This window comes from Thalassophryne amazonica, chromosome 6 (assembly GCF_902500255.1).
Source record: "Thalassophryne amazonica chromosome 6, fThaAma1.1, whole genome shotgun sequence".
Classification (NCBI taxonomy): domain Eukaryota; kingdom Metazoa; phylum Chordata; class Actinopteri; order Batrachoidiformes; family Batrachoididae; genus Thalassophryne; species Thalassophryne amazonica.
The window spans coordinates 85,850,603-85,877,988 of NC_047108.1; the positions used below are offsets into that span (position 1 = coordinate 85,850,603).

General features: G+C 39.5%; 1 protein-coding gene across 5 annotated transcripts in view; it reads left to right on the plus strand.

Annotated features, from left to right (window-relative positions):
- The window catches only part of LOC117512549 (glutamate receptor-interacting protein 2-like), a 98,371-nt gene extending 82,121 nt beyond the window's left edge, over positions 1-16,250 (plus strand). For all 5 annotated transcript variants that reach the window (XM_034172662.1, XM_034172661.1, XM_034172663.1 and 2 more), the window contains exons 23-24: positions 14,182-14,328; positions 15,686-16,250. In XM_034172662.1, the coding sequence (XP_034028553.1) occupies positions 14,182-14,328; positions 15,686-15,886 (348 nt within the window). In that variant the 3' untranslated portion in view covers positions 15,887-16,250. The remainder of the gene's footprint in view (positions 1-14,181; positions 14,329-15,685) is intronic.
- The last annotated feature ends 11,136 nt before the right edge of the window (positions 16,251-27,386 follow it).

Here is a 27,386-nt window from a genome sequence, read left to right on the forward strand (position 1 = left end):
TAACTAAGAGCAGTACAGGCTATAATCACTTCTAATGTCCAAATTAAGTTGGTGCAGACAAATTCAGTGAGATATGGCTAACACTGGACTAGTTGTTAGTGGCATCAGTGATCATTTGCCAGTTTTCGTAGCTTTCAAATCATCAGTTGATAAAAATTAGCAAAAGCAAACCGCAAATCTCAAAAGGAAAATTACTGATGTTACTATTGAGAAACTCAGAAGGGACTTAATACATCAAGATTGGTGTGATATTTATAGTGAAGATGTTGACAAATTATTTGAATTATTTATTTCCAACTTGTATGACAAACATTGCCCATTTATGCCAAGAACTGGAAAAATGCAAAAAACTGATAAACCTTGGGTTACAAAGGGACTCCAGAATGCATGTAAAAAGAAAAAAAAATTGTACAAGCAGTTTCTAAAATTCAGAACAAAAGATGATGAAAGAAAATGAGACATACAAAAACAAATTACTGAACATTATGCGATCGTGTAAGAGGCAGTATTACTGTGATTTATTGGAAAAAAAAAATAAAACCAACATTAAAGGCACTTGGAAGATTTTAAATGAAATCATTAAAGAAAAAAGTTGTTAAAGATGATCCATCTTATTTTCATACAGATTCTGACAAAATCTTAAAGAAAAAGGTATTGCTGATTATTTCAACAACTATTTTGTTAATGTGGGTAAAACTTAGCAAATTCAATTGTATGCTCAAAAACGTGCTCTTTGGACAACAGCAAAACAATTAATACAACTCTGGATTCAATGTATATTAAAGAAACAGATGAAAATGAAATTAACAGTTCATAAGCTAAAAGTGAAAAAATCAACTGACAGTGACAGCCTTGATATGTTTTTGATAAAAAAAAAATAGATTGTATTGTTAAACCCTTGACTTATATATATATATATATATATATACGAGGGCTGTCAATAAAGTAACGGTCCTTTTTATTTTTTTCAAAAACTATATGGATTTCATTCATATGTTTTTACTTCAGACATGCTTGAACCCTCGTGCGCATGCGTGAGTTTTTCCACGCCTGTCGGTGACGTCATTCGCCTGTGAGCACTCCTTGTGGGAGGAGTCGTCCAGCCCCTCGTCGGAATTCCTTTGTCTGAGAAGTTGCTGAGAGACTGGCGCGTTGTTTGATCAAAATTTTTTCTAAACCTGTGAGACACATCGAAGTGGACACGGTTCGAAAAATTAAGCTGGTTTTCAGTGAAAATTTTAACGGCTGATGAGAGATTTTGAGGTGATACTGTCGCTTTAAGGACTTTTCACGGTGCGAGACGTCGTGCAGCGCTCTCAGGCGGCGTCATCAGCCTGTTCAAGCTGAAAACCTCCACATTTCAGGCTCTATTGATCCAGGACGTCGTGAGAGAACAGAGAAGTTTCAGAAGAAGTCGGTTTCAGCATTTTATCCGGATATTCCACTGTTAAAGGAGATTTTTTTAATGAAAGACGTGCGGACGGATCCGCGCGTCGGGACGCAGCCGACACGGTGCGGCGGCACAGGAAAAGCACCTCCGTGTTGATAACCATTTGTAAAATCCAGGCGGCTTTTGATGGCTTTCAGTGGAGTGAGTATATGAGAAATTGTTTAACAGGCAGGACATGTTCCAACTTGTCCTTAAGGCTTTCAACAGAGGTGTTTTTCCTGTGCCGCCGCACCGCGTCGGCTGCGTCCCGACGCGCGGACCCGTCCGCACGTCTTTCATTAAAAAAATCTCCTTTAACAGTGGAATATCCGGATAAAATGCTGAAACCGACTTCTTCTGAAACTTCTCTGTTCTCTCACGACGTCCTGGATCAATAGAGCCTGAAATGTGGAGGTTTTCAGCTTGAACAGGCTGATGACGCCGCCTGAGAGCGCTGCACGACGTCTCGCACCGTGAAAAGTCCTTAAAGCGACAGTATCACCTCAAAATCTCTCATCAGCCGTTAAAATTTTCACTGAAAACCAGCTTAATTTTTCGAACCATGTCCACTTCGATGTGTCTCACAGGTTTAGAAAAAATTTTGATCAAACAACGCGCCAGTCTCTCAGCAACTTCTCAGACAAAGGAATTCCGACGAGGGGCTGGATGACTCCTCCCACAAGGAGTGCTCACAGGCGAATGACGTCACCGACAGGCGTGGAAAAACTCACGCATGCGCACGAGGGTTCAAGCATGTCTGACATAAAAACATATGAATGAAATCCATATAGTTTTTGAAAAAAATAAAAAGGACCGTTACTTTATTGACAGCCCTCGTATATATATATATATATATATATATATATATATATATATATATATATATATATATATATATATTGTAATTTGTCATTGATGACTGGGAAATTTCATTTCAAAATGAAAATGGCTAAGGTGATACCACTATTCAAATCTGGTGACAAACATGTCTTTTCAAACTACAGGCCAATCTCATTGTTACCACAGTTTTCAAAAATTCTGGAAAAGATATTTGTGAAGAGGTTGAACGATTTCATAACTAAACATCACATACTCAGTGAACAGTAGTGTGGTTTTAGAAAAAAATCATACTACTTCACTGGCCTTAATTGGTTTTGTTGAACAAGTTACAAATGCAATAGAGAAGAAGAACTACATGGTAGGAGTTTTCTTTGATTTGCAGAAAGCATTTGATACCATAGATCACTTTACTATTGGACAAATTACAGAAGTACGGTATTAGAGGACTGGCCCTTAATTGGATAGCTAGCTATTTACGCAACAAGTATCGGTGTGTCCATTTTGGGGGGACAAATTCTGTTGGGGAAAGTGTAGTGACACGGACCCACAACAGGGGGCGCAAATGAACGGACAATGAAAGAGTCAAATATGAACACTTTACTGTTGTGAATGAGCACAACACAGAGGAATGTGAAATTTAACAGACAGTCAATCACAAGGGTGACGTGTGGGCAGGCTCGAGGATAGAAGACGTCTGTCCTGAGATGAACGGGAACCACACGATTTCCTCCACCACCGAACCCGGAGAATACTGGAGCCGCCAAGTCCCGAGTCCCCAGGTGGCCACCGTGTCTTCGAAGGTCGGATCTGGTATTATCTGGTAGAGGTGTGCAGCGGAGCCGTTGCTGGACACACCGAACGCCGGTCTCACAGACACGGAACACCACAGGAAAACGGCTGCAAAAAAGAGTTCAGACTGATACACAGTTCACTTTCAAAGCTGAGAATACTACCTGAACGGTTTGACGATATCTCGGCGATGAGGTGGAGATGACGTCCGGGTTTTATGGAGTGAGATGATGAAGCATGAATGAGTGACAGCTGTCAGGAGATAATGAGTGACAGCTGTCACCCCCGGCTGTGTCCGTGGCGGCAGCGCCCTCTTGTGCCTGAAGCCCGCACTTCAGGCAGGGCGCCCTCTGGTGGTGGGCCAGCATTACCTCCTCTTCTGGCGGCCCACACAACAAATTCTGAACTTTGAGGATTATATGTTGTGCCCCAGGGTTCAGTCCTTGGGCCGTTACTGTTTTTGTTGTATATTATATAGGTTTTGTTTCCAAGTCTGTGAGATGTATTTTGTTTGCTGATGATACAACTGTGCTTGGTAGTGGTGATCATTTGGGACAGCTCCTGGACATGATGGAGAGGGAACTACAAAAATTTAAATACTGGTTTGATTCAAATATTACTTCATTTGGATAAAACAAAATGTATTCGGAAATAAGCCCAGGAACCTGCGTAGAAACTTATTATTGAATGATGCTGAAATTGAAATAGTAACCGAAACCAAGTTTCTTGGAGTGTTTATCAATGATGAATTAAGTTGGGAAACTCATATAAATTATGTTAAATCCAAAATGTCAAAAGTCGTGATTCTGTATAAAGCACAATACTTCTCTCCCAGCATTAGTTGGTTACGCTGTATCATTCATTGCTTGTCCATACATGACCTACTGCATTGAGGTTTGGGGAAACGTGTATGAAACAAACACAAACCCAATATTTCTGTTACAAAAGAAACCTATAAGAGTTATAGGTTTAAAAAAAAACATATTGTGAGCCAACAAACCCACTGTTTGCTTGCGTACACATTTTGAAATTTTGGGATTTGGTTGATTATATTATGTTACAGACCATGTATAAAGTTAACAATAAACTCTTAAATAAACTCTTGCCTCTACATGTCCAGGAACTGTTTAAAATGAGGGAGTCTTGTTATCACCTGAGAGGAACATTAGTATTTGACAGCTTAAAGATTCAAACTACTGTAAAAAGTCACTGCATCTCTGTAAAATGTTTTGTTTTGTAAACTGTTGTGATAGTATTAAATTATTTGGTACTTTGGCTGGCTTGAAATAGAATTTTTTTTATTATAGTATGATAAATTAGGTTAACTGACTTTGTTACTGTTCTTCTGTTTTATCTGTGCGTTATACTGCTGTTTATTCTCCAGTGTTCAGATATTTTTCTTTTACTGATTAATCTATATTGCCTCTGCTTGTTTTTTTTTTTTTTTTTCTTTTCTTTTTTGGTATTTGTTGTTATGGGTGTACATATATGTGTATATAGCAACTAGTGGGGGGGGGCATTTACAAGCTTTTGCTTCAGCCTACACCCTTTCGGCTGCACAAAACTGGGAAATTAAGTTTTTGTTTTGTATTATGAGAGATTCTTTTAAGTGTGTGTGTGTGTGCGCACTGAATAAAATTAATTCATTCACTGATGCATAACATCATTTCAAAACTCAGCTTTGCTTTGGTTATGCAATATCTTATAATCCTGCACGCTTAGTGGCTATTGCCTGGATGATGGATTAGGAGCAGGTGTGGTTGTCAGTGACAGATTTAATTAGTGTGGATAGCTCATATAACTCGGTTATTTATCATATTTTCTTAAGCTACTGCAATTATTTGAACTCTATCCCTCTCTAGAATCATTAAGGTGGTAGCATGAAAGCTTCCAACCCAGCTCGAAGGTGATATTTAAGAACAAAATTGAGGTGTTTTTTTTCTGGTCTACATGTTGTATAAAGACTAAGTTTAGGTCATTATGGCCTGCTTGTCTCTAGTAAAGAATTGAGTAATTGGCTCTTTTAATTACACCTGCATACACATTTGGACTTGTACATATATTTAAAATGCATAATTTTAAATATATTATGCGTGAACATAGCTGGGATAGCCTACTATGCCCCCCCCCCCAACAATCAATCAATCAATCAATTTTTTTTATATAGCGCCAAATCACAACAAACAGTTGCCCCAAGGCGCTTTATATTGTAAGGCAAGGCCATACAATAATTATGTAAAACCCCAACGGTCAAAACGACCCCCTGTGAGCAAGCACTTGGCTACAGTGGGAAGGAAAAACTCCCTTTTAACAGGAAGAAACATCCAGCAGAACCAGGCTCAGGGAGGGGCAGTCTTCTGCTGGGACTGGTTGGGGCTGAGGGAGAGAAACAGGAAAAAGACATGCTGTGGAGGGGAGCAGAGATCGATCACTAATGATTAAATGCAGAGTGGTGCATACAGAGCAAAAAGAGAAAGAAACAGTGCATCATGGGAACCCCCCAGCAGTCTACATCTATAGCAGCATAACTAAGGGATGGTTCAGGGTCACCTGATCCAGCCCTAACTATAAGCTTTAGCAAAAAGGAAAGTTTTAAGCCTAATCTTAAAAGTAGAGAGGGTGTCTGTCTCCCTGATCTGAATTGGGAGCTGGTTCCACAGGAGATGAGCCTGAAAGCTGAAGGCTCTGCCTCCCATTCTACTCTTACAAACCCTAGGAACTACAAGTAAGCCTGCAGTCTGAGAGCAAAGCGCTCTATTGGGGTGATATGGTACTACGAGGTCCCTAAGATAAGATGGGACCTGATTATTCAAAACCTTATAAGTAAGAAGAAGAATTTTAAATTCTATTCTAGAATTAACAGGAGGCCAATGAAGAGAGGCCAATATGGGTGAGATATGCTCTCTCCTTCTAGTCCCCGTCAGTACTCTAGCTGCAGCATTTTGAATTAACTGAAGGCTTTTTAGGGAACTTTTAGGACAACCTGATAATAATGAATTACAATAGTCCAGCCTAGAGGAAATAAATGCATGAATTAGTTTTTCAGCATCACTCTGAGACAAGACCTTTCTGATTTTAGACATATTGCGTAAATGCAAAAAAGCAGTCCTACATATTTGTTTAATATGCGCTTTGAATGACATATCCTGATCAAAAATGACTCCAAGATTTCTCACAGTATTACTAGAGGTCAGGGTAATGCCATCCACAGTAAGGATCTGGTTAGACACCATGTTTCTAAGATTTGTGGGGCCAAGTACAATAATTTCAGTTTTATCTGAGTTTAAAAGCAGGAAATTAGAGGTCATCCATGTCTTTATGTCTGTAAGACAATCCTGCAGTTTAGCTAATTGGTGTGTGTCCTCTGGCTTCATGGATAGATAAAGCTGGGTATCATCTGCGTATGAAAATTTAAGCAATACCGTCTAATAATACTGCCTAAGGGAAGCATGTATAAAGTGAATAAAATTGGTCCTAGCACAGAACCTTGTGGAACTCCATAATTAACTTTAGTCTGTGAAGAAGATTCCCCATTTACATGAACAAATTGTAATCTATTAGACAAATATGATTCAAACCACCGCAGCGCAGTGCCTTTAATACCTATGGCATGCTCTAATCTCTGTAAGAAAATTTTATGGTCAACAGTATCAAAAGCAGCACTGAGGTCTAACAGAACAAGCACAGAGATGAGTCCACTATCCGAGGCCATAAGATCATTTGTAACCTTCACTAATGCTGTTTCTGTACTATGATGAATTCTAAAACCTGACTGAAACTCTTCAAATAGACCATTCCTCTGCAGATGATCAGTTAGCTGTTTTACAACTACCCTTTCAAGAATTTTTGAGAGAAAAGGAAGGTTGGAGATTGGCCTATAATTAGCTAAGATAGCTGGGTCAAGTGATGGCTTTTTAAGTAATGGTTTTAATTACTGCCACCTTAAAAGCCTGTGGTACATAGCCAACTAACAAAGATAGATTGATCATATTTAAGATCGAAGCATTAAATAATGGTAGGGCTTCCTTGAGCAGCCTGGTAGGAATGGGGTCTAATAAACATGTTGATGGTTTGGATGAAGTAACTAATGAAAATAACTCAGACAGAACAATCGGAGAGAAAGAGTCTAACCAAATACAGGCATCACTGAAAGCAGCCAAAGATAACGATACGTCTTTGGGATGGTTATGAGTAATTTTTTCTCTAATAGTTAAAATTTTGTTAGCAAAGAAAGTCATGAAGTCATTACTAGTTAAAGTTAATGGAATACTCAGATCAATAGAGCTCTGACTCTTTGTCAGCCTGGCTACAGTGCTGAAAAGAAACCTGGGGTTGTTCTTATTTTCTTCAATTAGTGATGAGTAGAAAGATGTCCTAGCTTTACGGAGGGCTTTTTTATAGAGCAACAGACTCTTTTTCCAGGATAAGTGAAGATCTTCTAAATTAGTGAGACGCCATTTCCTCTCCAACTTACGGGTTATCTGCTTTAAGTTACGAGTTTGTGAGTTATACCACGGAGTCAGGCACTTCTGATTTAAAGCTCTCTTTTTTAGAGGAGCTACAGCATCCAAAGTTGTCTTCAATGAGGATGTAAAACTATTGACGAGATACTCTATCTCACTTACAGAGTTTAGGTAGCTACTCTGCACTGTGTTGGTATATGGCATTAGAGAACATAAAGAAGGAATCATATCCTTAAACCTAGTTACAGCACTTTCTGAAAGACTTCTAGTGTAATGAAACTTATTCCCCACTGCTGGGTAGTCCATCAGAGTAAATGTAAATGTTATTAAGAAATGATCAGACAGAAGGGAGTTTTCAGGGAATACTGTTAAGTCTTCTATTTCCATACCATAAGTCAGAACAAGATCTAAGATATGATTAAAGTGGTGGGTGGACTCATTTACTTTTTGAGCAAAGCCAATAGAGTCTAATAATAGATTAAATGCAGTGTTGAGGCTGTCATTCTCAGCATCTGTGTGGATGTTAAAATCGCCCACTATAATTATCTTATCTGAGCTAAGCACTAAGTCAGACAAAAGGTCTGAAAATTCACAGAGAAACTCACAGTAACGACCAGGTGGACGATAGATAATAACAAATAAAACTGGTTTTTGGGACTTCCAATTTGGATGGACAAGACTAAGAGTCAAGCTTTCAAATGAATTAAAGCTCTGTCTGGGTTTTTGATTAATTAATAAGCTGGAATGGAAGATTGCTGCTAATCCTCCGCCCCGGCCCGTGCTACGAGCATTCTGACAGTTAGTGTGACTCGGGGGTGTTGACTCATTTAAACTAACATATTCATCCTGCTGTAACCAGGTTTCTGTAAGGCAGAATAAATCAATATGTTGATCAATTATTATATCATTTACCAACAGGGACTTAGAAGAGAGAGACCTAATGTTTAATAGACCACATTTAACTGTTTTAGTCTGTGGTGCAGTTGAAGGTGCTATATTATTTTTCTTTTTGAATTTTTATGCTTAAATAGATTTTTGCTGGTTATTGGTGGTCTGGGAGCAGGCACCGTCTCTACGGGGATGGGGTAATGAGGGGATGGCAGGGGGAGAGAAGCTGCAGAGAGGTGTGTAAGACTACAACTCTGCTTCCTGGTCCCAACCCTGGATAGTCACGGTTTGGAGGATTTAAGAAAATTGGCCAGATTTCTAGAAATGAGAGCTGCTCCATCCAAAGTGGGATGGATGCCGTCTCTCCTAACAAGACCAGGTTTTCCCCAGAAGCTTTGCCAATTATCTATGAAGCCCACCTCATTTTTTGGACACCACTCAGACAGCCAGCAATTCAAGGAGAACATGCGGCTAAACATGTCACTCCCGGTCTGATTGGGGAGGGGCCCAGAGAAAACCACAGAGTCCGACATTGTTTTTGCAAAGTTACACACCGATTTAATGTTAATTTTAGTGACCTCCGATTGGCGTAACCGGGTGTCATTACTGCCGACGTGAATTACAATCTTACCAAATTTACGCTTAGCCTTAGCCAGCAGTTTCAAATTTCCATCAATGTCGCCTGCTCTGGCCCCCGGAAGACAATTGACTATGGTTGCTGGTTGCAACACAACAAAATGCCACTTGATTTTTTTTTTTTTTTTCAACCTCTATAATGTCCTTATTGGAGATTTGAGTGGTAACAGGAAAATAACTCATTCCCTATGTACCTTTTGGCGCAATATTCACCTAAAGGTTAAAAGCTACTCGTGAGTGCTGTACGTTACCTGAATTTTTGCAGTTTTCACCTTCTTTAAATACCTATACATATAATATCAACCATATCCATCTATAGTTCTAAAAAGCCCATTTTCTCTACTTTCATATGATACCCATCTCATTTCTGTAACATAAAATGGCACTTCTCTACATGGCTTACAGTCCAACCATATACACAACCTTTACCTGGACCAAAAAATGTCCAAAAATTTTATGAGTAGCTTTTTTGTAATAAAAACTGAAGTATCAGGGCCTAGATTAAGCACTAATATTATAACTACAAATCATAAGCTTTCATTTGAGACCAAAACTATAGTGAAAGGTGAAATATTGACTGAATGGCGAACTACTGACTTGGATGCTATTTGCCTTGTGTTGAACACGTTCACGGCACATATCATATACAGTGAAATTTACTAAGAAAATGCATTTACCTTCTCTGTGATATGTCCAAAGCTGTAAAGTTTTGCAATGTTTTACTCATAGACAATTCTAGAATGATGATTCATATGTCATATTGGCCACTGGTGGCCATCTTGAATATTTTAGATTTTCAAGTCAAATGATATTGTGTCAAATTTCATTGTGTCTTAGAATGAAATCTTCTGTTATGCACATTCCTTTCAATATGTATAACTATGAGATACAATGTTCAAATTGTTCCAAACAACTTGAACAGTTAAATCTAGTTGAAAGAAATGTCCAAATCTTATCAGAGTCTTATGGGCTTGACATGTTCATTCATAGTCAGTGTCGCTGTCTGTGACATCAGCATCATCGGAATCATCGCTTTCACTTTCTGTACCACTGTCATAGTGAGATGCCTCGTCTTCTTGCTAGCTACAAATCTCCTGTAGGTTTTCTGGTTGACTTTCTCCTTCGTACCACAGTGGATGGAGACCGTCATCTGCCATCACCCATCCATGACCCTGAGCTGGAGATGGAACAGTGGGATTTGCAATGTCTGCACTCTTCCACACAGCCACCTGATAGTTAGCGCTGCGTATGTGCTGCGTTAGGGTCTTATGACAAGGAGGCAGAACAGACATACAACCCCAATTCCAATGAAGTTGGGACGATGTCGCACTCATCTTCAACTGGTTTTCCAGGTTTGGGTCACGGGGGCAACAGCTCCAGCAGGGGACCCCAGACTTCCCTTTCCCGTGCCACATTGACCACCTCTGACTGGGGGATCCTGTGGCGTTCCCAGGCCAGTGTGGAGATATAATCTCTCCACCTAGTCCTGGGTCTTCCCGGTGTCTCCTCCCAGATGGACGTGCCTGGAACACCTCCCTTGGGAGGCACCCAGGAGGCATCTTTACCAGATGCCCGAACCACCTCAGCTGGCTCCTTTCAACGCGAAGGAGTAGCAACTCTACACCGAGCCATCCATGGATGACCGAACATCTCACCCTATCTCTAAGGGAGACACCAGCCACCCTCCTGAGGAAGCCCATTTCGGCCGCTTGTACCCGCGATTTAGTTCTTTCGGTCATGACCGACATTCATGACCATAGGACGATGTGTGAAATGTAAATAAAAACAGAATACAATGATTTGCAAATCTATAACCTTCAACCTATATTTAATTGAATACACCACAAAGACAAAATATTTAATGTTCAATTTGATAAACTTTATTGTTTTTGTAGCAATATTTGCTCATTTTGAAATGGATGCCTGCAACATGTTTCAAAAAAGCTGGGACAGTGGTATGTTTACCACTGTGTTACATCACCTTTCCTTCTAACAACACTCAATAAGCTTTTGGCAACTGAGGACACTACTTGTTGAAGCTTTGTAGGTGGAATTCTTTCCCATTCTTGCTTGATGTACGACTTCAGTTGTTCAACAGTCCGGGGTCTCCGTTGTCGTATTTTGCGCTTCATAATGCAGGCAGGCCAGTCTAGTACCCACACTCTTTTACTACAAAGCCACGCTGTTGTAACACAGAATGTGGCTTGGCATTGTCTTGCTGAAATAAACAGGGACGTCCCTGAAAAAGACATTGCTTGGATGGCAGCATGTGTTGCTCCAAAACTTGGATGTACCTTTCAGCATTGATGGTGCCATCACAGATGTGTAAGTTGCCCATGCCATGGGCACTAACACACCCCCATACCATCACAGATGCTGGCTTTTGTACTTTGTGCTGGTAACAATCTGGATGGTCATTTTCCTCTTTTGTCCAGAGGACACAACGTCCATGATTTCCAAAAACAATTTGAAATGTGGACTCATCAGACCACAGCACACTTTTCCACTTTGCGTCTGTCCATTTCAAATAAGCTCGGGCCCAGAGAAGGCAGTGGCGTTTCTGGATGTTGTTGATGTATGGCTTTCACTTTGCATGGTAGGGTTTTAACTTGCACTTGTAGATGTAGCGATGAACTGTGTTAACTGACAATGGTTTTCTGAAGTGTTCCTGAGCCCACACGGCAAGATCCTTTACACAATGATGTTGGTTTTTAATGCAGTGCCACCTGAGGGATCGAATGTCACGGGCATTCAGTGTTGGTTTTTGGCCTTGCCGCTTAATGTGTAGAAAGTTCTCCAGATTCTCTGAATCTTCTGATTATATTATGGACTGTAGATGATGGAATCCCTAAATCCTTGCAATTGAACATTGAGAAACATTGTTCTTAAACCTTTGGACTATTTCTTTCATGCAGTTGTTCACAAAGTGGTGATCCTCGCCCCATCTTTGCTTGTGAACAGCTGAGCCTTTTGGGGATGCTCATTTTATACCCAACCATGACACTCACCTGTTTCCAATTAGGTGTTCTTTGAGCATTTATCAACTTTCCCAGTCTTTTGTTACCCCGTCCCAACTTTTTTTGAAACATGTTGCAGGCATCCATTTCAAAAGAAGCAAATATTTGCACAAAAAGAACAAAGTTTATCAGTTTGAACATTAAATATCTTGTCTTTGTGGTGTATTCAATTGAATATAGGTTGAAGAGAATTTGCACATCATTGTATTCCATTTTTATTTACATTTTACACATCATCCCAACTTCATTGGAATTGGGGTTGTATCTATATTGTGAGTAGCTTTTAACCTTTAGGTGAATATTGCGCCAAAAGGTACATCGGGAATGAGTTAGTTTCCTGTTACCACTCAAATTTTCAATTTATTTCCTTTATATAGCGCCAAATCACAACAGAGTTGCCCCAAGGCACTTCACACAGGTGAGGTCTAACCTCACCAACCCCCAGAGCAACAGTGGTAAGGAAAAACTCCCTCTGAGGAAGAAACCTCAAGCAGACCAGACTCAAAGGGGGTGACCCTCTGCTTGGGCCATGCTACAAACATAAATTACAGAAATAATTCACAGAACAATTCACAGATGAATATACAAGAATTGCTGTTGGTGCACAGGACAGGAGGATTGCCAACACAAACACAACTCCCATCTCTGGATGGAGCTGCACCTTAAACAGAGAAAAAACAGAATCAGGCATCAGAAAGACAAAAAATAAGGACATTATAGAGGGTGAAAAAAACAAATGGCATTTTGTTGTGGGGGGGGTGGGGGTGTATGGTAGGCTATCTGAGCTCCCAGTCTAATGTCTTTTAACTTCAAAGTGATGTTTCCAACTTGATGTAAAATAGTGACGTGAAGTACAAAGGGATGAACTGCACATATCCTCACTTTTCTTAATGTGTGTGTATATACACAAATAGTTGTAAGTAAATCGGGTACAAGAACATTCCCACGTCCTATATAATTATGCCGGCCAAGGACATAATTAAATCATCAGTATTTATTTGTATCTGTTAGCAGGATTATGTCAAAACTACTGCATGGATTTGGACAATTTTCACCACCGATTACATATTAGGCCATGGAAGACTCCATTAAATCTTAGAGTGAATCGGGATCAAGATCCCGATTCTGGATCATTCCTTAAATTTTCACCGTTTTGAGGATCATCCCAAATCTGCTCGATGGATCTTGACAAAATTTAAATTGCATGTGGCTATTGTACAAAGGAAGACCCTGTAGTGTTGGATGTTGGGAGTGATTCGGATCACTATATAAGTTCTGCAGCAGAAACCTACAACATCACAATGTTAAACCAAGATCAGGAAGACACCGTTTTGTTTCAGCTTGTGATTTAAATAAAAGATCGCAACATCTTGATCAGATGGACCATTCTAGATCTGCAGTTATTGCATTGTGTTGTGGAATCCGAATCCAGGTGAAGTCCCGGTCACGATGTGAATCCCATATCTTTTATTTTGAGTCCTTGTCAACCCTTGGTGGATGTCAGAAATCTGAAATTGCTCTTATGTGAAGTAAAGTTGATGAAAAACAATATGAGGGTGATTCTTAGACTACGGCACTTATTATGTCCTTTGATCATATTGTATGAAAAACAGAAAAAAGGGGAAATTTCACACTTTTATAGTTATCTTTACAATGAAAGTGTGTTAAGAAATTTGTTCTAGTAGTCTATGATGACTTTTACCTTTTTTCAGCATCATTATATGCAAATATTGCCGTTTTGTGCTTGTCCCACACCCAGACTTTTGATCTTCAATGATAAAAATGAATGGTAAAGAAACGGTTTTTTCTAATGTTTTAAAATATCTCTGAATGAAATATCAGTAAAATAATCAAAACAGAATTGGGGTATTCAATGTCATACAACTAAGATGAGACATCTGTGACACTTCCACAAGCATTACTAGCTTCAGTGTCTGATTAAAGAAGCTGCATTGAACAACTTTTTGTCTGAAGCTTCACCTGCCATGGTTTCATGAAAAGGATGTACATTTCAAGAAAAAGGTGAAATCTGTGTTTGTGTTCCAGAATGCACTTTAGTGGCAATATGCATTATTTTGTAATTTTTAAGTACTTGAAACCTCCTTCCCTGTGTTTGCAGCTGACTATAAGTAAAGACCTCGAGAGCCGCGACTTTGGTTTCAGCGTGTCTGATGGGCTACTGGAAAAAGGAGTTTATGTCAACATGATCCGCCCGGGTGGCCCAGCTGACCAGGCAGGCCTAAAATCCTACGACCGCATTCTACAGGTATTATGTCAACAAAAGTCTTTGCCAACTAATAGAACACGGTGGAGGTATCACCATCACAGAAAACGCAGGGGTAAAGTACTCGTACCTATCCTTGTCTGTGTACAAGATGGTCAGGTCAGAAGTATTTGGGCAATGATATTTTTGCTCTGAACAAATGATACAATTGTGATGTGATTGAAGGACAGACTTCCAGACTTGAATTCAAAGGATTTAACAAAAATATCACATGAAGTATTTAGGGATTACAGCCATTTTGTATACAGTCATTCCATTTTCACAATCTATAAATAACTGGATAAGCTAAAGACAAGAATTTTTCATACAAATCGGAACTTTTAATGCTAGTTTTTTTTTTTCTTTTTCAATATGTCAGGGTGAATGGATCCATGAACGTTTCCAAATCATTGAATTTCTTGTACTTCATTTACATAAATAATTAAGAAATGCGAACAGTGACTGTGGTAAATTTGACTGCAGATGCAATTTTCTGGAGCATAGTTTCCAAGGGTGTGTTTTTTTTTTTTTTTTTTTTTTTTTTTTGCGAGGACTAAAAACCCAAACCAAAAGTCACATTTATCAACTATAATTACTATATTATTCATAGAGGGCTTTCCCAGGAATCATAGCAATAAACAAAATAAACCTCACTAATAAAAGAATAAATGGCAATAATAAAACTACACAACAACAATGTGCAAAAATCCTAAAACGGTGCGACTTGTATGCAAGGTAATACAGTAAGTGGTCATAGATTGATCACCTGACTTGTCTAAAGAAAAGTGATTATTTCCATATTTTTTTTAATCCTTAAATTTACTTTGTAATTCTGATCTCTGGCAGTGGAGGGCCTATGTATACAAATGGTTGCGGTATTTCTGTAAACCTCTTGAATTCCAGTTAGAAGTCTTCACGAGCACATCTTGATTGTTTTTCAGTTCCATTGTGGTGGTGCAGGGAGTCAATATCATAAAAATTGTCAGTCTAAATACTTGGAGACCTGACTTTAAATTACAATAATGGATGTTCCTTACTTGATCTTTGCGAAACCAACACATTCAAATTTGAAGTGGTCTGATATCCTCATTTAAGGATGTCCGTTTCAAATTTGGTGAAATCATTTTGCATATGTCGTCATGAGCAAAATGAAGTGTGGTGGGGTGAATAATGGCAGGAGATGATCTCCATACATCTGTGTTGTGCACACAAACAATCCAGAAGATGTGCAGTCTATATTGATATGACCCATTCTGTGTGTGCCCAAACTGTCCTTAGATGTTTGTTCTCTGAAAATCCTTAACTTTTGCGAGATGTAGTGAAATGCTGAAGAATTTCTGCTTGATTTCCCCTTCTCCAGGTGAACCGTGTGAGAACAAGGGACTTGGACTGCTGTCTGACTGTGCCCCTAATTATGGATGCAGGAGACAGTCTGGACTTGGTCATTAGCAGGAACCCGCTGGCAACGGCAGACACTGTGTCGCCTGATGACTGTGTCCAGTCCCTAAACTCTCCGCTCTGCCTTTCAGAGCGCTGCAGGGCCAACAGCGTTGCCCTGTGACAGCCCGCAGTGCACACTAACTGTCTTAGTGCACGTCTCAAAAACCTCTCCAGAGCACACAGACACTCGCATGCACAACTGCACACACTCATGCACACTTGCGTTAAAATCGGCCACTGTCTGAAAGCGTCTCTCACCTATGGAGTGTGCACGTGTCCGCTGTAGCTGGTTTTGGTCAGAGTGTTCACATGGTGCAGCCCCGGGGCCGCTCTCCTCAAGTTTCCTCTCCAAAGGCAAACATGGAGTTATATAACGAGCATCACAGCGTCTGACTGAGCCAGGATGTGGACACGCATCTCAATTCTGGAGAAGGCCAAAAGCAACACACACACGCACCAAATTTACACACACACACACACACACACACACACACACACACACACCAGATTTACTGTGGTTGCTTTAAAAGGTTTTGCTCTATGTAGATTTGTTTTTTGTATACTAATGCACACACTGCATGTGCGCACACACACACACACACACACACGGGGTGAACTCAAGGATCAAGGCACATTCTCCTTATTTGTTATTTCGGCCGTGGTCTGGCTTCCTGCCCTTGTTTCTCGTCTCCCTTCCGTGCCGTCAGCCCGAGTGAGAGGACGATGCCTCCAAACAGAATGCTCACTGCTACCAAACACCATTCAGCAACACTTTCTAAGACACTTCAGTTTATTTATATTTATCTATTTTGACATCCCATGAGGGGTAAATGATTTGAGTAGGTTCATTCTGCACTAATGTTGAATTTTTGTTGTTTCACGGTCTGACGTTCTGGACATTGTTCTTAATAACACTCGAGCTGCATGCCTTGTTTGTTTTTGGGTTTGGCAAAGTTGTTTTTTTTTCCCATGACACCTTTTCTGTGGTGCACTAGAGGTCAAATCTCCCTTTCAGTTTCACGTTCACTGTGTGAGCACATCTGTTAAGTTCAGTGACTTTTGAAGCGGCAGTGCGGTCAGTGCTGAGACGAGGATAAAATGGGTTTTGAATATCAGTTCTCACTGCTTTTATGCCAAACTCTGCTCCACTTGTAACCAGATGAAGTTTCTGTGTGCTCGTCTCTACGGTCACTTTTTTTTTTTGTTTTTTGTCAAACACAATGTGTGCATGTGAAGTACACTCAGGGTGTGTACTTGCACAGTAGTTCTTCCCAGTGATAAAGATACGAGTAACCTCTCTGCCTCTGATAGGATCTTTGTGAGAGCGCTCCCTATTCTTATCAGTTTTATAAAACTTACCCAGCTGCATAAGTGGAAATACGAGGGCTGTCCGTAAAGTATAGGTCCTTTTTATTTTTTTCAAAAACTATATGGATTTCATTCATATGTTTTTACGTCAGACATGCTTGCACCCTCGTGCGCATGCGTGAGTTTTTCCATGCCTGTCGGTGACGTCATTCGCCTGTGAGCACTCCTTGTGGAAGGAGTCGTCCAGCCCCTCGTCGGAATTCCTTTGTCTGAGAAGTTGCTGAGAGACTGGCGCTTTGTTTGATCAAAATTTTTTCTAAACCTGTGAGACACATCGAAGTGGACATGGTTCGAAAAATTAAGCTGGTTTTCAGTGAAAATTTTAACGGCTGATGAGAGATTTTGAGGTGATTCTGTCGCTTTAAGGACTTTTCACGGTGCGAGACGTCGCTCAGCGCTCTCAGGCAGCGTCATCAGCCTGTTTCAAGCTTAAAACCTCCACATTTCAGGCTCTATTGATCCAGGACGTCGTGAGAGAACAGAGAAGTTTCAGAAGAAGTCGGTTTCAGCATTTTATCCGGATATTCCACTGTTAAAGGAGATTTTTTTAATGAAAGACGTGCGGACGGGTCCGCGCGTCGGGACGCAGCCGACGCGGCGCGGCGGCACAGGAAAAACACCTCCGTGTTGATAACCATTTGTTAAAATCCAGTTGGCTTTTGATGGCTTTCAGTGGAGTGAGTATATGAGAAATTGTTTATCAGCTGGAGATGTTCCAACTTGTCCTTAAGGCTTCCAACAGAGGTGTTTTTCCTGTGACGGAGCGTCGCGGCGGCTGCGAGCCGACGCTGCAATCCACCCGCATGTCTTTCATTAAAAAAATCTCCTTTAACAGTGGAATATCCGGATAAAATGCTGAAACCGACTTCTTCTGAAACTTCTCTGTTCTCTCACGACGTCCTGGATCAACAGAGCCTGAAATGTGGAGGTTTTAAGCTTGAAACAGGCTGATGACGCTGCCTGGGAGCGCTGCGCGACGTCTCGCACCGTGAAAAGTCCTTAAAGCGACAGAATCACCTCAAAATCTCTCATCAGCTATTAAAATTTTCACTGAAGACCAGCTTAATTTTTCGAACCGTGTCCACTTCGATGTGTCTCACAGGTTTAGAAAAAATTTTTATCAAACAAAGCGCCAGTCTCTCAGCAACTTCTCAGACAAAGGAATTCCGACGAGGGGCTGGACGACTCCTCCCACAAGGAGTGCTCACAGGCGAATGACGTCACCGACAGGCGTGGAAAAACTCACGCATGCGCACGAGGATTCAAACATGTCTGACGTAAAAACATATGAATGAAATCCATATAGTTTTTGAAAAAAATAAAAAGGACCTATACTTTATGGACAGACCTCGTAAGTCAGTTAAATTTTGTGTGTTGCTAATGTGATAAATGCACTGTTCTACTTGCAGGCTGATTGTGGGGACAAACTTCTCATTCTCCAGCTACTTGTGTACAGAACTTTTTTTTTTTAATTCTTATTGTCATTATATTTGATGTGGTGTTTTGTTTTCTTAATTTTCAGTAAGTCACTTTGTCTTATATAAGCTGTTTGGCTGAAATTTTGTTCCCCCTCTCACATCCTCCCTGATGCAACTACTAATTTCAGGAATTAAAATGAATTTTAAATATTCACTTTTTATTTTTGGTATTTATTACAACTGTGTTGATTTTTTTTGAGAATAAAGTTGACAAAGTTTCACTGAGTACATGTACTGGTCTGAGTTTGGTGTGCTTCCTGTAATGGATTGTACCAACATGCAAGAAAGTGCTAAGTGTACCCCTTGTGGAAACAGGTGAATTAAAAAAAAAAAAAAAATGTAATATTGTGAAAACATTGAATATTTTTTGCCACGTATTTCAAAGAGTGAAAAATTTACATATTATAGTTTCAGTACATAAAAACTAAAATGTTTCAATTTTTTTTGTTTATTTTGATAATTATAGCCTCCTGCTCTAAAAATAGAAAATGCACATCACAATATTAGAATATTTTATTTCAACTCACTATTTATGGCAGTATGAATACCATGAATCTCTCACATCTGATTAAGGACACACAACCACAAACATGGGGAAGACTGATGACTTGACAGTTGTCCAGAAGACACTCATGGACACTGTCCAGAGAGGTTAAGCCACAGAAGGTCATTCCTGAAAGTTCTAGCTGTTCAGGTTTCGGGATCAAAGCATAGTCATAGAAAGTTCACTGGAGGAGCAAGGCATGGTCAGAACAGATGCACAAGCAACAGGGATGGCCGCGGCCTTGAAGGTTGCTAAGCAAAGCCAGTTTCAGAACTGGAGTCAGTGCATCAAGAGCCACCATGCAGGAAATGGGCTGCGTGTGTTTGTGACAAGCCACTCCTGAACCAGAGATGATGTCAAACATCTTACCTGGGATAAGGAGAAAAAGAAATGAACCGTTGCTCAGTAGTGTAACCTTCACTTTTCAGATGAAGGTAAACTGAGCATTTCATTTGGAGATCAAGGTCCCAGAGCAGCACAGAATCCAAGCTGCTTGAAGTTCAGTGTGAAGTTCCCACAGTCGGTGATGATTTGGCACCATGTCTTCTGCTGGAGTTGGTCCACTGTGTTTTATCACTTCCAATCTCAACCCAGCTGTCCACCAGGAGGTTTTAGAGCACTTCATGCTTCAACCTGCTGACAAGCCCGATGGAGATGATTTCCTTTTCCAGCAAGACTTGGCATCTGCCTACAGTGCCAACATGACTAGTAACTGGTTTGCTGACCGTGGTGTTACTGTACTTGATTGTCCGCATAGACAATATCTCATAGATTCTCTGTGGGGTATTGTCGAGAGGAAGATTAGAAATTTCAGATTTAACAATTCAGATGACATGAAGACTGCTATAGAGCAACCTGGATTTCCAGAATACCTCAGCAGTGCCACAGGCTGATCACCGCGCAACACTGATGCAGGAATTCATTCGAAAGGAGCCACAACCAAATACTGAGGGCATAAATGAACAATTTCAGAAGCAAGACATTTTTGCATAAAACAAAAGAAAAAAAACATATATATATATATATACACACACACACACACAGTGTTCAGAATAATAGTAGTGCTATGTGACTAAAAAGATTAATCCAGGTTTTGAGTATATTTCTTGTTGTTACATGGGAAACAAGGTACCAGTAGATTCAGTAGATTCTCACAAATCCAACAAGACTAAGCATTCATGATATGCACACTCTCAAGGTTATGAAATTAGGCTATTAGTAAAAAAAGTAGAAAAGGGGGTGTTCACAGTAATATAGTAGCATCTGCTGTTGATGCTACCAACTCAAAACTATTATGTTCAAACTGCTTTTTAGCAATCCTGTGAATCACTAAACTAGTATTTAGTTGTATAACTACAGTTTTTCATGATTTCTTCACATCTGTGAGGCATTAATTTTGTTGGTTTGGAACCAAGATTTTGCTTGTTTACTAGTGTGCTTGGGGTCATTGTCTTGTTGAAACACCCATTTCAAGAGCATGTCCCCTTCAGCATAAGGCAACATGACCTCGTCAAGTATTTTGACATATCCAAACTGATCCATGATACCTGGTATACGATATATAGGCCCAACACCATAGTAGGAGAAACATGCCCATATCACGATGCTTGCACCACCATGCTTCACTGTCTTCACTGTGAACTGTGGCTTGAATTCAGATTTTGGGGGTCGTCTCCCAAACTGTCTGCGGCCCTTGGACCCAAAAAGAACAGTTTTACTCTCATCAGTCCACAAAATATACCTCCATTTCTTAGGCCAGTTGATGTGTTCTTTGGCAAATTGTAACCTCTTCTGCATGTCTTTTAACAGAGGGACTTTGTGGGGGATTCTTACAAATAAATTAGCTTCACACAGGCGTCTTCTAACTGTCACAGCACTTACAGGTAACTCCAGACTGTCTTTCATCATCCTGGAGCTTTCAGTGGGTGAGCCTTTGCCATTCTGGTTATTCTTCTATCCATTTTGATGGTTGTTTTCCATTTTCTTCCACGCGTCTCTGGTTTTTTTTGTCAATTTTAAAGCATTGGAGATCATTGTAGATGAACAGCCTATAATTTTTTGCACCTGCGTGTAAGTATTCCCCTCCCCAATCAACTTTTTAATCAAACTATGCTGTTCTTCTGAACAATGTCTTGAACGTCCCATTTTCCTCAGGCTTTCAAGGAGAAAAGCATGTTCAACAGGTGCTGGCTTCATCCTTAAATAGGGGACACCTGATTCACACCTGTTTGTTCCACAAAAATGACAAACTCACTGACTGAATGCCACACTACCATTATTGTGAACACCCCCTTTTCTACTTTTTTTTTACTAATAGCCCAATTTCATAGCCTTAAGAGTGTGCATATCATGAATGCTTGGTTTTGTTGGATTTGTGAGAATCTACTGAATCTACTTGTACCTTGTTTCCCATGTAACAATAAGAAATATACTCAAAACCTGGATTAAACTTTTTAGTCACATAGCACAACTATTATTCTGAATACTACTGTGTGTGTATATATATATATATATATATATATATATATATATATATATATATATATATATATATATATATAAAATGCTTAAATTACCAACCCTATCTCACTCCATTTTGGGGTGGCATCACAAAAAGTAAATCATAAAAATAAAGAAGTCATGAAAATTTAACTTATTTTGTGACGTGAACAAGAAAAAAACCTGCGAGTGGCCTGTAAATCCCATAGTATGCTGTCTGCTTAAATATGTTGAAGTAATGCGGCCTCACAAAGGGTTGAACCTTTTATTTCTGTGGCATTTAAAGCACTTGGAACCTTACATACTTCCACAGTTTATTTGATTTATAATGGCAATAATTATTAACAAATGAGCACTCAGGACTTTGGACTCACACCAACACTTGGGGTTCTGTTTACACCAAAGAACATTCCAAATAGGTCATTACTTCAAATGAATTTCCCACCTAGTGAGATGCATTACACTGGATTGACACCCTTAAACATGTCACCAGCAGAGAGGTCAGGTGATGTGGGTGATATTTGAACAAGAACGAACAGTGCCTCTTGAAAGCATTAGTCCCTCTCACTAAGGTCCCATTTCTGTTGGGTTTTTCCATCAGATGCAGATACTCAAAGTACTTTAAAATGATTCCACCCAATTTGCCACCAATGTCAGCATCCTGCCAAGCAAGGCACTCAACTGCACACTAGGAGGAACTTATAGACTCAGGACCTTTCTTTGTAAATTGCCTGTATGATGGGGAATCAAACAGGATCCTCTGGTCACAAACCCATCACCACCCTCTCAGGAATGGGGGCAGGATGAATTTCTGTGTAAGAGAAAGATGGTGACTACTGAACCAAGGATTATGAATAAAGGATACTTGACACTGTCAGGGAGAGCACACCTGCCAATCCTCTGGAGAGAAGTAGACCAACTCAAGAGAAACTGATCTCTCTTTTGTTGAACAGATTGCACTCGTTTCTTTTATAATAGAGACCCTCTCCTCTTCAGACCGGCCACAGTACCCAAGCTTGTGTTTTAATACTGAAAAAGTCACTTGGATGAGTGGTTAAATAAAGGCCAACAAAGTCATCGGTTGGTGTAAATGTTATGTTATCTTCTTACCAAGATGACCATCAATTCATCAACAGATTCCAATTAAGTCAGGTGTGTTCATGAAGACTCAGCCTTGCAATTACCATGATGTCATGACTCATTAGCTCCCATAAAAGTAAGTGGAGCCGGCAGAGTTACAATCTTGCTACAATCTTGGGGCCTGTTGCCTGTAGGGTGCAGTACTTCAACCTCCTTTGGATAGAGATCTGTATGAAGATTTGGCACAAATTTAATGCCGGATGCCCTTCCAGATGCAACTCCAGCCCCAGCAAGTATTTATTTCCCAATAACATTTCAAAGCAAGTTACACTTTGAATAATGTTTAAAATATATCTATAGATATTTTTAAAATTATTCAGTGAATGTATCTGAAACATAGTACTTGAAGTACTTGAATTTTAAATTCAACTTTAAATCGTTAGTTTCACTGGGTTTACTTCAGAGCACTGCATTTTCAAATTGTATCTATTTGATCCAGGTCTGGTTAAGAAAAAAAAATACTTATCTACTCATTTAAGTGCTGTCATTTTGCATGATATTGTAACATTTTGCTTGATGTTCAGATCAGAGTTGTATGCTGTACCTTACAATATTTTTCAGGAAACATTCAGAAAAGAACACAGACAGATCCAAAGAAAGAAAAGAAAAAATGTTTATTTGTAATCTATAAAGAAATTATGCTATGTGCATCTTAAAGGGGACAACCATAAGACAAAAATACTTTGGTACACTTAAATTCACAAGTACTTCATTTTTTTTGGATACAAAGCAGTACAGTACTGTGACTGCTTTGGGACAAAAATATTTCAGATTGAGCATTTGATTTTTGTAAGTGCTTTCATTACTGTTACTTTTGACAATGAATTTTGAAAACGCAGAGAATATCACTGCTTTCATGAATATTGCACACCGAAAAATGTAATCCAGGCTCACAAGATACTGACATGTAGAAAACTAATTTGAGTTTTCAGAAAAATAATTCAGTGATGGTGTTCACATCATCTACAATATAAAATAGTTACAAAAAGGCAAATGTGATTTACAAACAATTCAAATTCTAAAATATAAATGCCTAAAATGAACATTAGAAACTAAGATCCAGTGGTAGTTCTGCAGATTGTGTCTGCAAAATGAGCACAATGGAGAAAGTGATTACAGATTTTATAAATAATTTTCTACTTATTTGAATTACACATTGATCCTATGAGTGAATGAATGAATCAACAATTTGATGTCAAATTTAAAAGCCTATTTTCTTTAATTGTCTCAGCTAGTAGTAGCATAATTCTCTGGACACTCTGTTTCAAAGTTTAAAAAAGTTTAAAGCCTAGAAGCTAAAAATATTTCCTCCTGAAGGGTATTGTGTAACTGTAATAGTTTACAATGAAAAAAACTACAATAAAGAATATATAAAGTGCAAAGAGAGGTTTCAATAAATGCACTATGACTACAGTAGTCACAAAAGCAGTGTACAAATACTCTTAAAATGCCACTTCCCTTTTCTACTTCTGGCCAGTGGTGGGCACTGTTCAGATAATCCGTTAATCGCTAATTATTGAAGCTAATGTTTTTGTTAGCGGGTTAGCTTTTCAGATAAGTCTTAAAACCATCATTGCACCAATTATCTTCCGATAAACATAGTTCCTATAACTTTCAGTCCGCTAACTTTTTTTTTGCTGGTAAAGTGAGCAAAGTTTAACGGTCAAAAACATTTGTAAACACTAAAATCAAACATTTTAATCCCTGTCGTGTGTAGATGAGTGGTTTATGGCAGACTGACTCTCGCTTGTTGATGACGTCATCATTAAGCGCAAGACGTGGATTGGCCCTTCGACACAGCGAGCATTGTGGGTAGTGTAGTTCAGGTTCACTTTGAACATTACACTGTTACTGTCCGCTTGACACAAACAAAACGGACTAATTTTAACATTATTTTATTTCCTTGTGGCATTCGCCCTATTGACGTATCCCATAATCCCTTGTGCGCCAGAGAGTCGCTGCAGTCAAACAACATAAAGAATCCACATGATGACAATTGTAAATGAATATTATACTACAAAAAAATGTAATGTTTTTATGCTTTTCATCACGTTAATAAGAGACTGCTGCACGATACCCTGAAAACTTGCTAAAACAATTATAACAAATAATCCGTGTGTGCTACATTTAATCTGTGTGGAGTTTAATAAACGCAAACTGAATTTCAGACATATTATATATATTAGTCTGGAACAAAGAGGACAAACAGTGTTGTAAAGAACAATAATCAAGACGTTAAAGAGCAAACTTCACTTTCCCCCAGAACAACATGATCAGGAAGTGAACGCAGCTCCCATAGAAAATAACGGAGAGACAGCCTGTGATTCTCGCATGTTTACATAAAATAAGCACAATAACAACATCTATAAACCCAGAGAATATATTTATGAGAGTTTTAGGCACAATATAAAAATAGTTTTATGTTGCGATGTTAATGGTGTTGTCCGTGTGCAGCAGTTAAAGTGCAGCGTGATCAGAGCGTCTCAATGCAGTTGTCAGTGTTACTGAGATCTCGCAGTGTGGCAACCTCTTCGAAGTTTTGCGGGGTTTGAAACATCAGTAGGACGAATGGGATAATTTAATCGCCAACACTTGGTGGGAGAGAGGAGATCTCAAGGCGCAGATGCAAGGACTTCTCTTCACCGTTTACACACTGTTTTGGATACTCAGGACGCTTTATGTGGAATAGTTTCTTAAGAATTTAATAAATCCCACTGAAACAAACAGGTAAGAATTTATATTTACTACGTGTCTTTTACTCTGCCAATCAATTGCAATATAGACGTATTTTGTTTTTTTAAGCCACAGGATTCAAAGCGTGTGAAAAAAAAGCAGCAGCTTTTAGTTCATAAATGATGGTGTATCTAATACCGAGATAAACTGTGACTTCTAATACTGTGTTTTACTGCTTTTGAAAGATGATGACAGTGTTTTGGCAGGGGTTTTATTTTTTATTCATTTTTCGTGTGTTCTTTTTGTGTTTGTGATCCTTGAATTGACCCAGAAGCCCCTGCAGCGCTTAAAGTGATACTGGTTTATCAGAATCCGACAGTGTAATCTGATGTGGCCGCGTCCGAATCAGTGCTAAAAGTTATCAATTATCTGTAATAAAGATACATTTTTAGCAGTTTATCGTAGTGTCATAAAAGATAACTTTTCAGTCATCGGATTAATGGTTATCGAAGCAAACCTTTTGGTTAGCTGTGCCCACCACTGCTTCTGTCGCCATTCTTACTCAAGCTTCACCTTTACGGGACAGATCTTGTTACAGTATAAATGCATTTCTCACAGTATTTGGCCAAGGCTTTGTTTAGTATCTTAAAGGATGTCAAGCAAGACTAACCCTACACACTGCATACTGCCAGAGATTGGACAAAGTCTGAAGTCTCTGAATTACAAGTCTCAAGACAAGAAGCCAAGTTAGCATGACTATAATCTATTGGGAGATGACAAGGGACCTGACTGGTGACTTCTAGTGCATGTTAATTGCAGGTAACAGAACAAGTCACAAGTCAATTTCCAATCCATGAGTCACCCGGCCTTGTGACTTGACTTGCAGTATCACATTTTGTATGATTTTTCACTGCGAGCCCTAAGTCAAATCCCAGAGTGACTCACGTATTTGAAGACGACTTGGGGATCTTCCCTTCTACTTCCAATGTCAAAACCTGTGGGACTGTTAGTTCCAAGTTAGCTTGACTTTCATGTACTGGGAGGAGACTTGCACTGTTAAAACATGAATGACTTTTCCTCCAAATCACAAGTGAAATTACATGTCACATCAGGTTGACTGTCACATATTGGTAGATGACTTGGGACTCGCAGTATCAAGACTTGAAAGTGACTTTCACTCCAAATTCTGATTTAAGTCTCACATCATTTTGAATTTCCTGCATATTTGTTTTGTCAATTGTTTTGTAATTTATGTCTGTAGCATGGCCCAAGCAGAGGGTCACCCCTTTGAGTCTGGTCTGCTTGAAGTTTCTTCCTCAAATCATCAGAGGGAGTTTTTCCTTACTACTATCGACTGTGTTCTTGCTCTGGGGGTTAATAAGTTTAGACCTTACTTGTGTGAAGCGCCTTGAGGCAACTTTGTATTGATTTGGCGCTATATAAATGAAAATAAATTTTTAAGCTGAAATTGAAAATGTCATGTATTGGGAGGCTGCGACAGACTCGCGTCCTGTCCTGGGTGTACCCCGCCTCGCACTCTATGACTGCTGGGATCAGCTCCAGCCCCCCGCGACCCTTAACTGGACTAAGTGGTAGAAGATGAATGAATGTATTGGGAGAAGACTTGTGACTTGCACTCCAATACATGAAAGTTTCAAGGTTTGATACTACAAGTCCCAAGTCAAGTTTCAAGCCATCTCCCAGTACACGGCATTCAAGTTAGGACTTGTAGTGCAAGTCTGAAGACAAAGATGAACATTTACTGCCAATGTAGGTTACATGCAGCAAAGGTATTCCTTCGGATTTAATGCACACTGATTACAGTTAGACAAAAATCCAGCTGCTAAGAGTAGTGGGCAACCACAGTCTGGCATTCAGGGACCAACTCCAGATCTAGAGAGTAGTCATGATTTGATGGT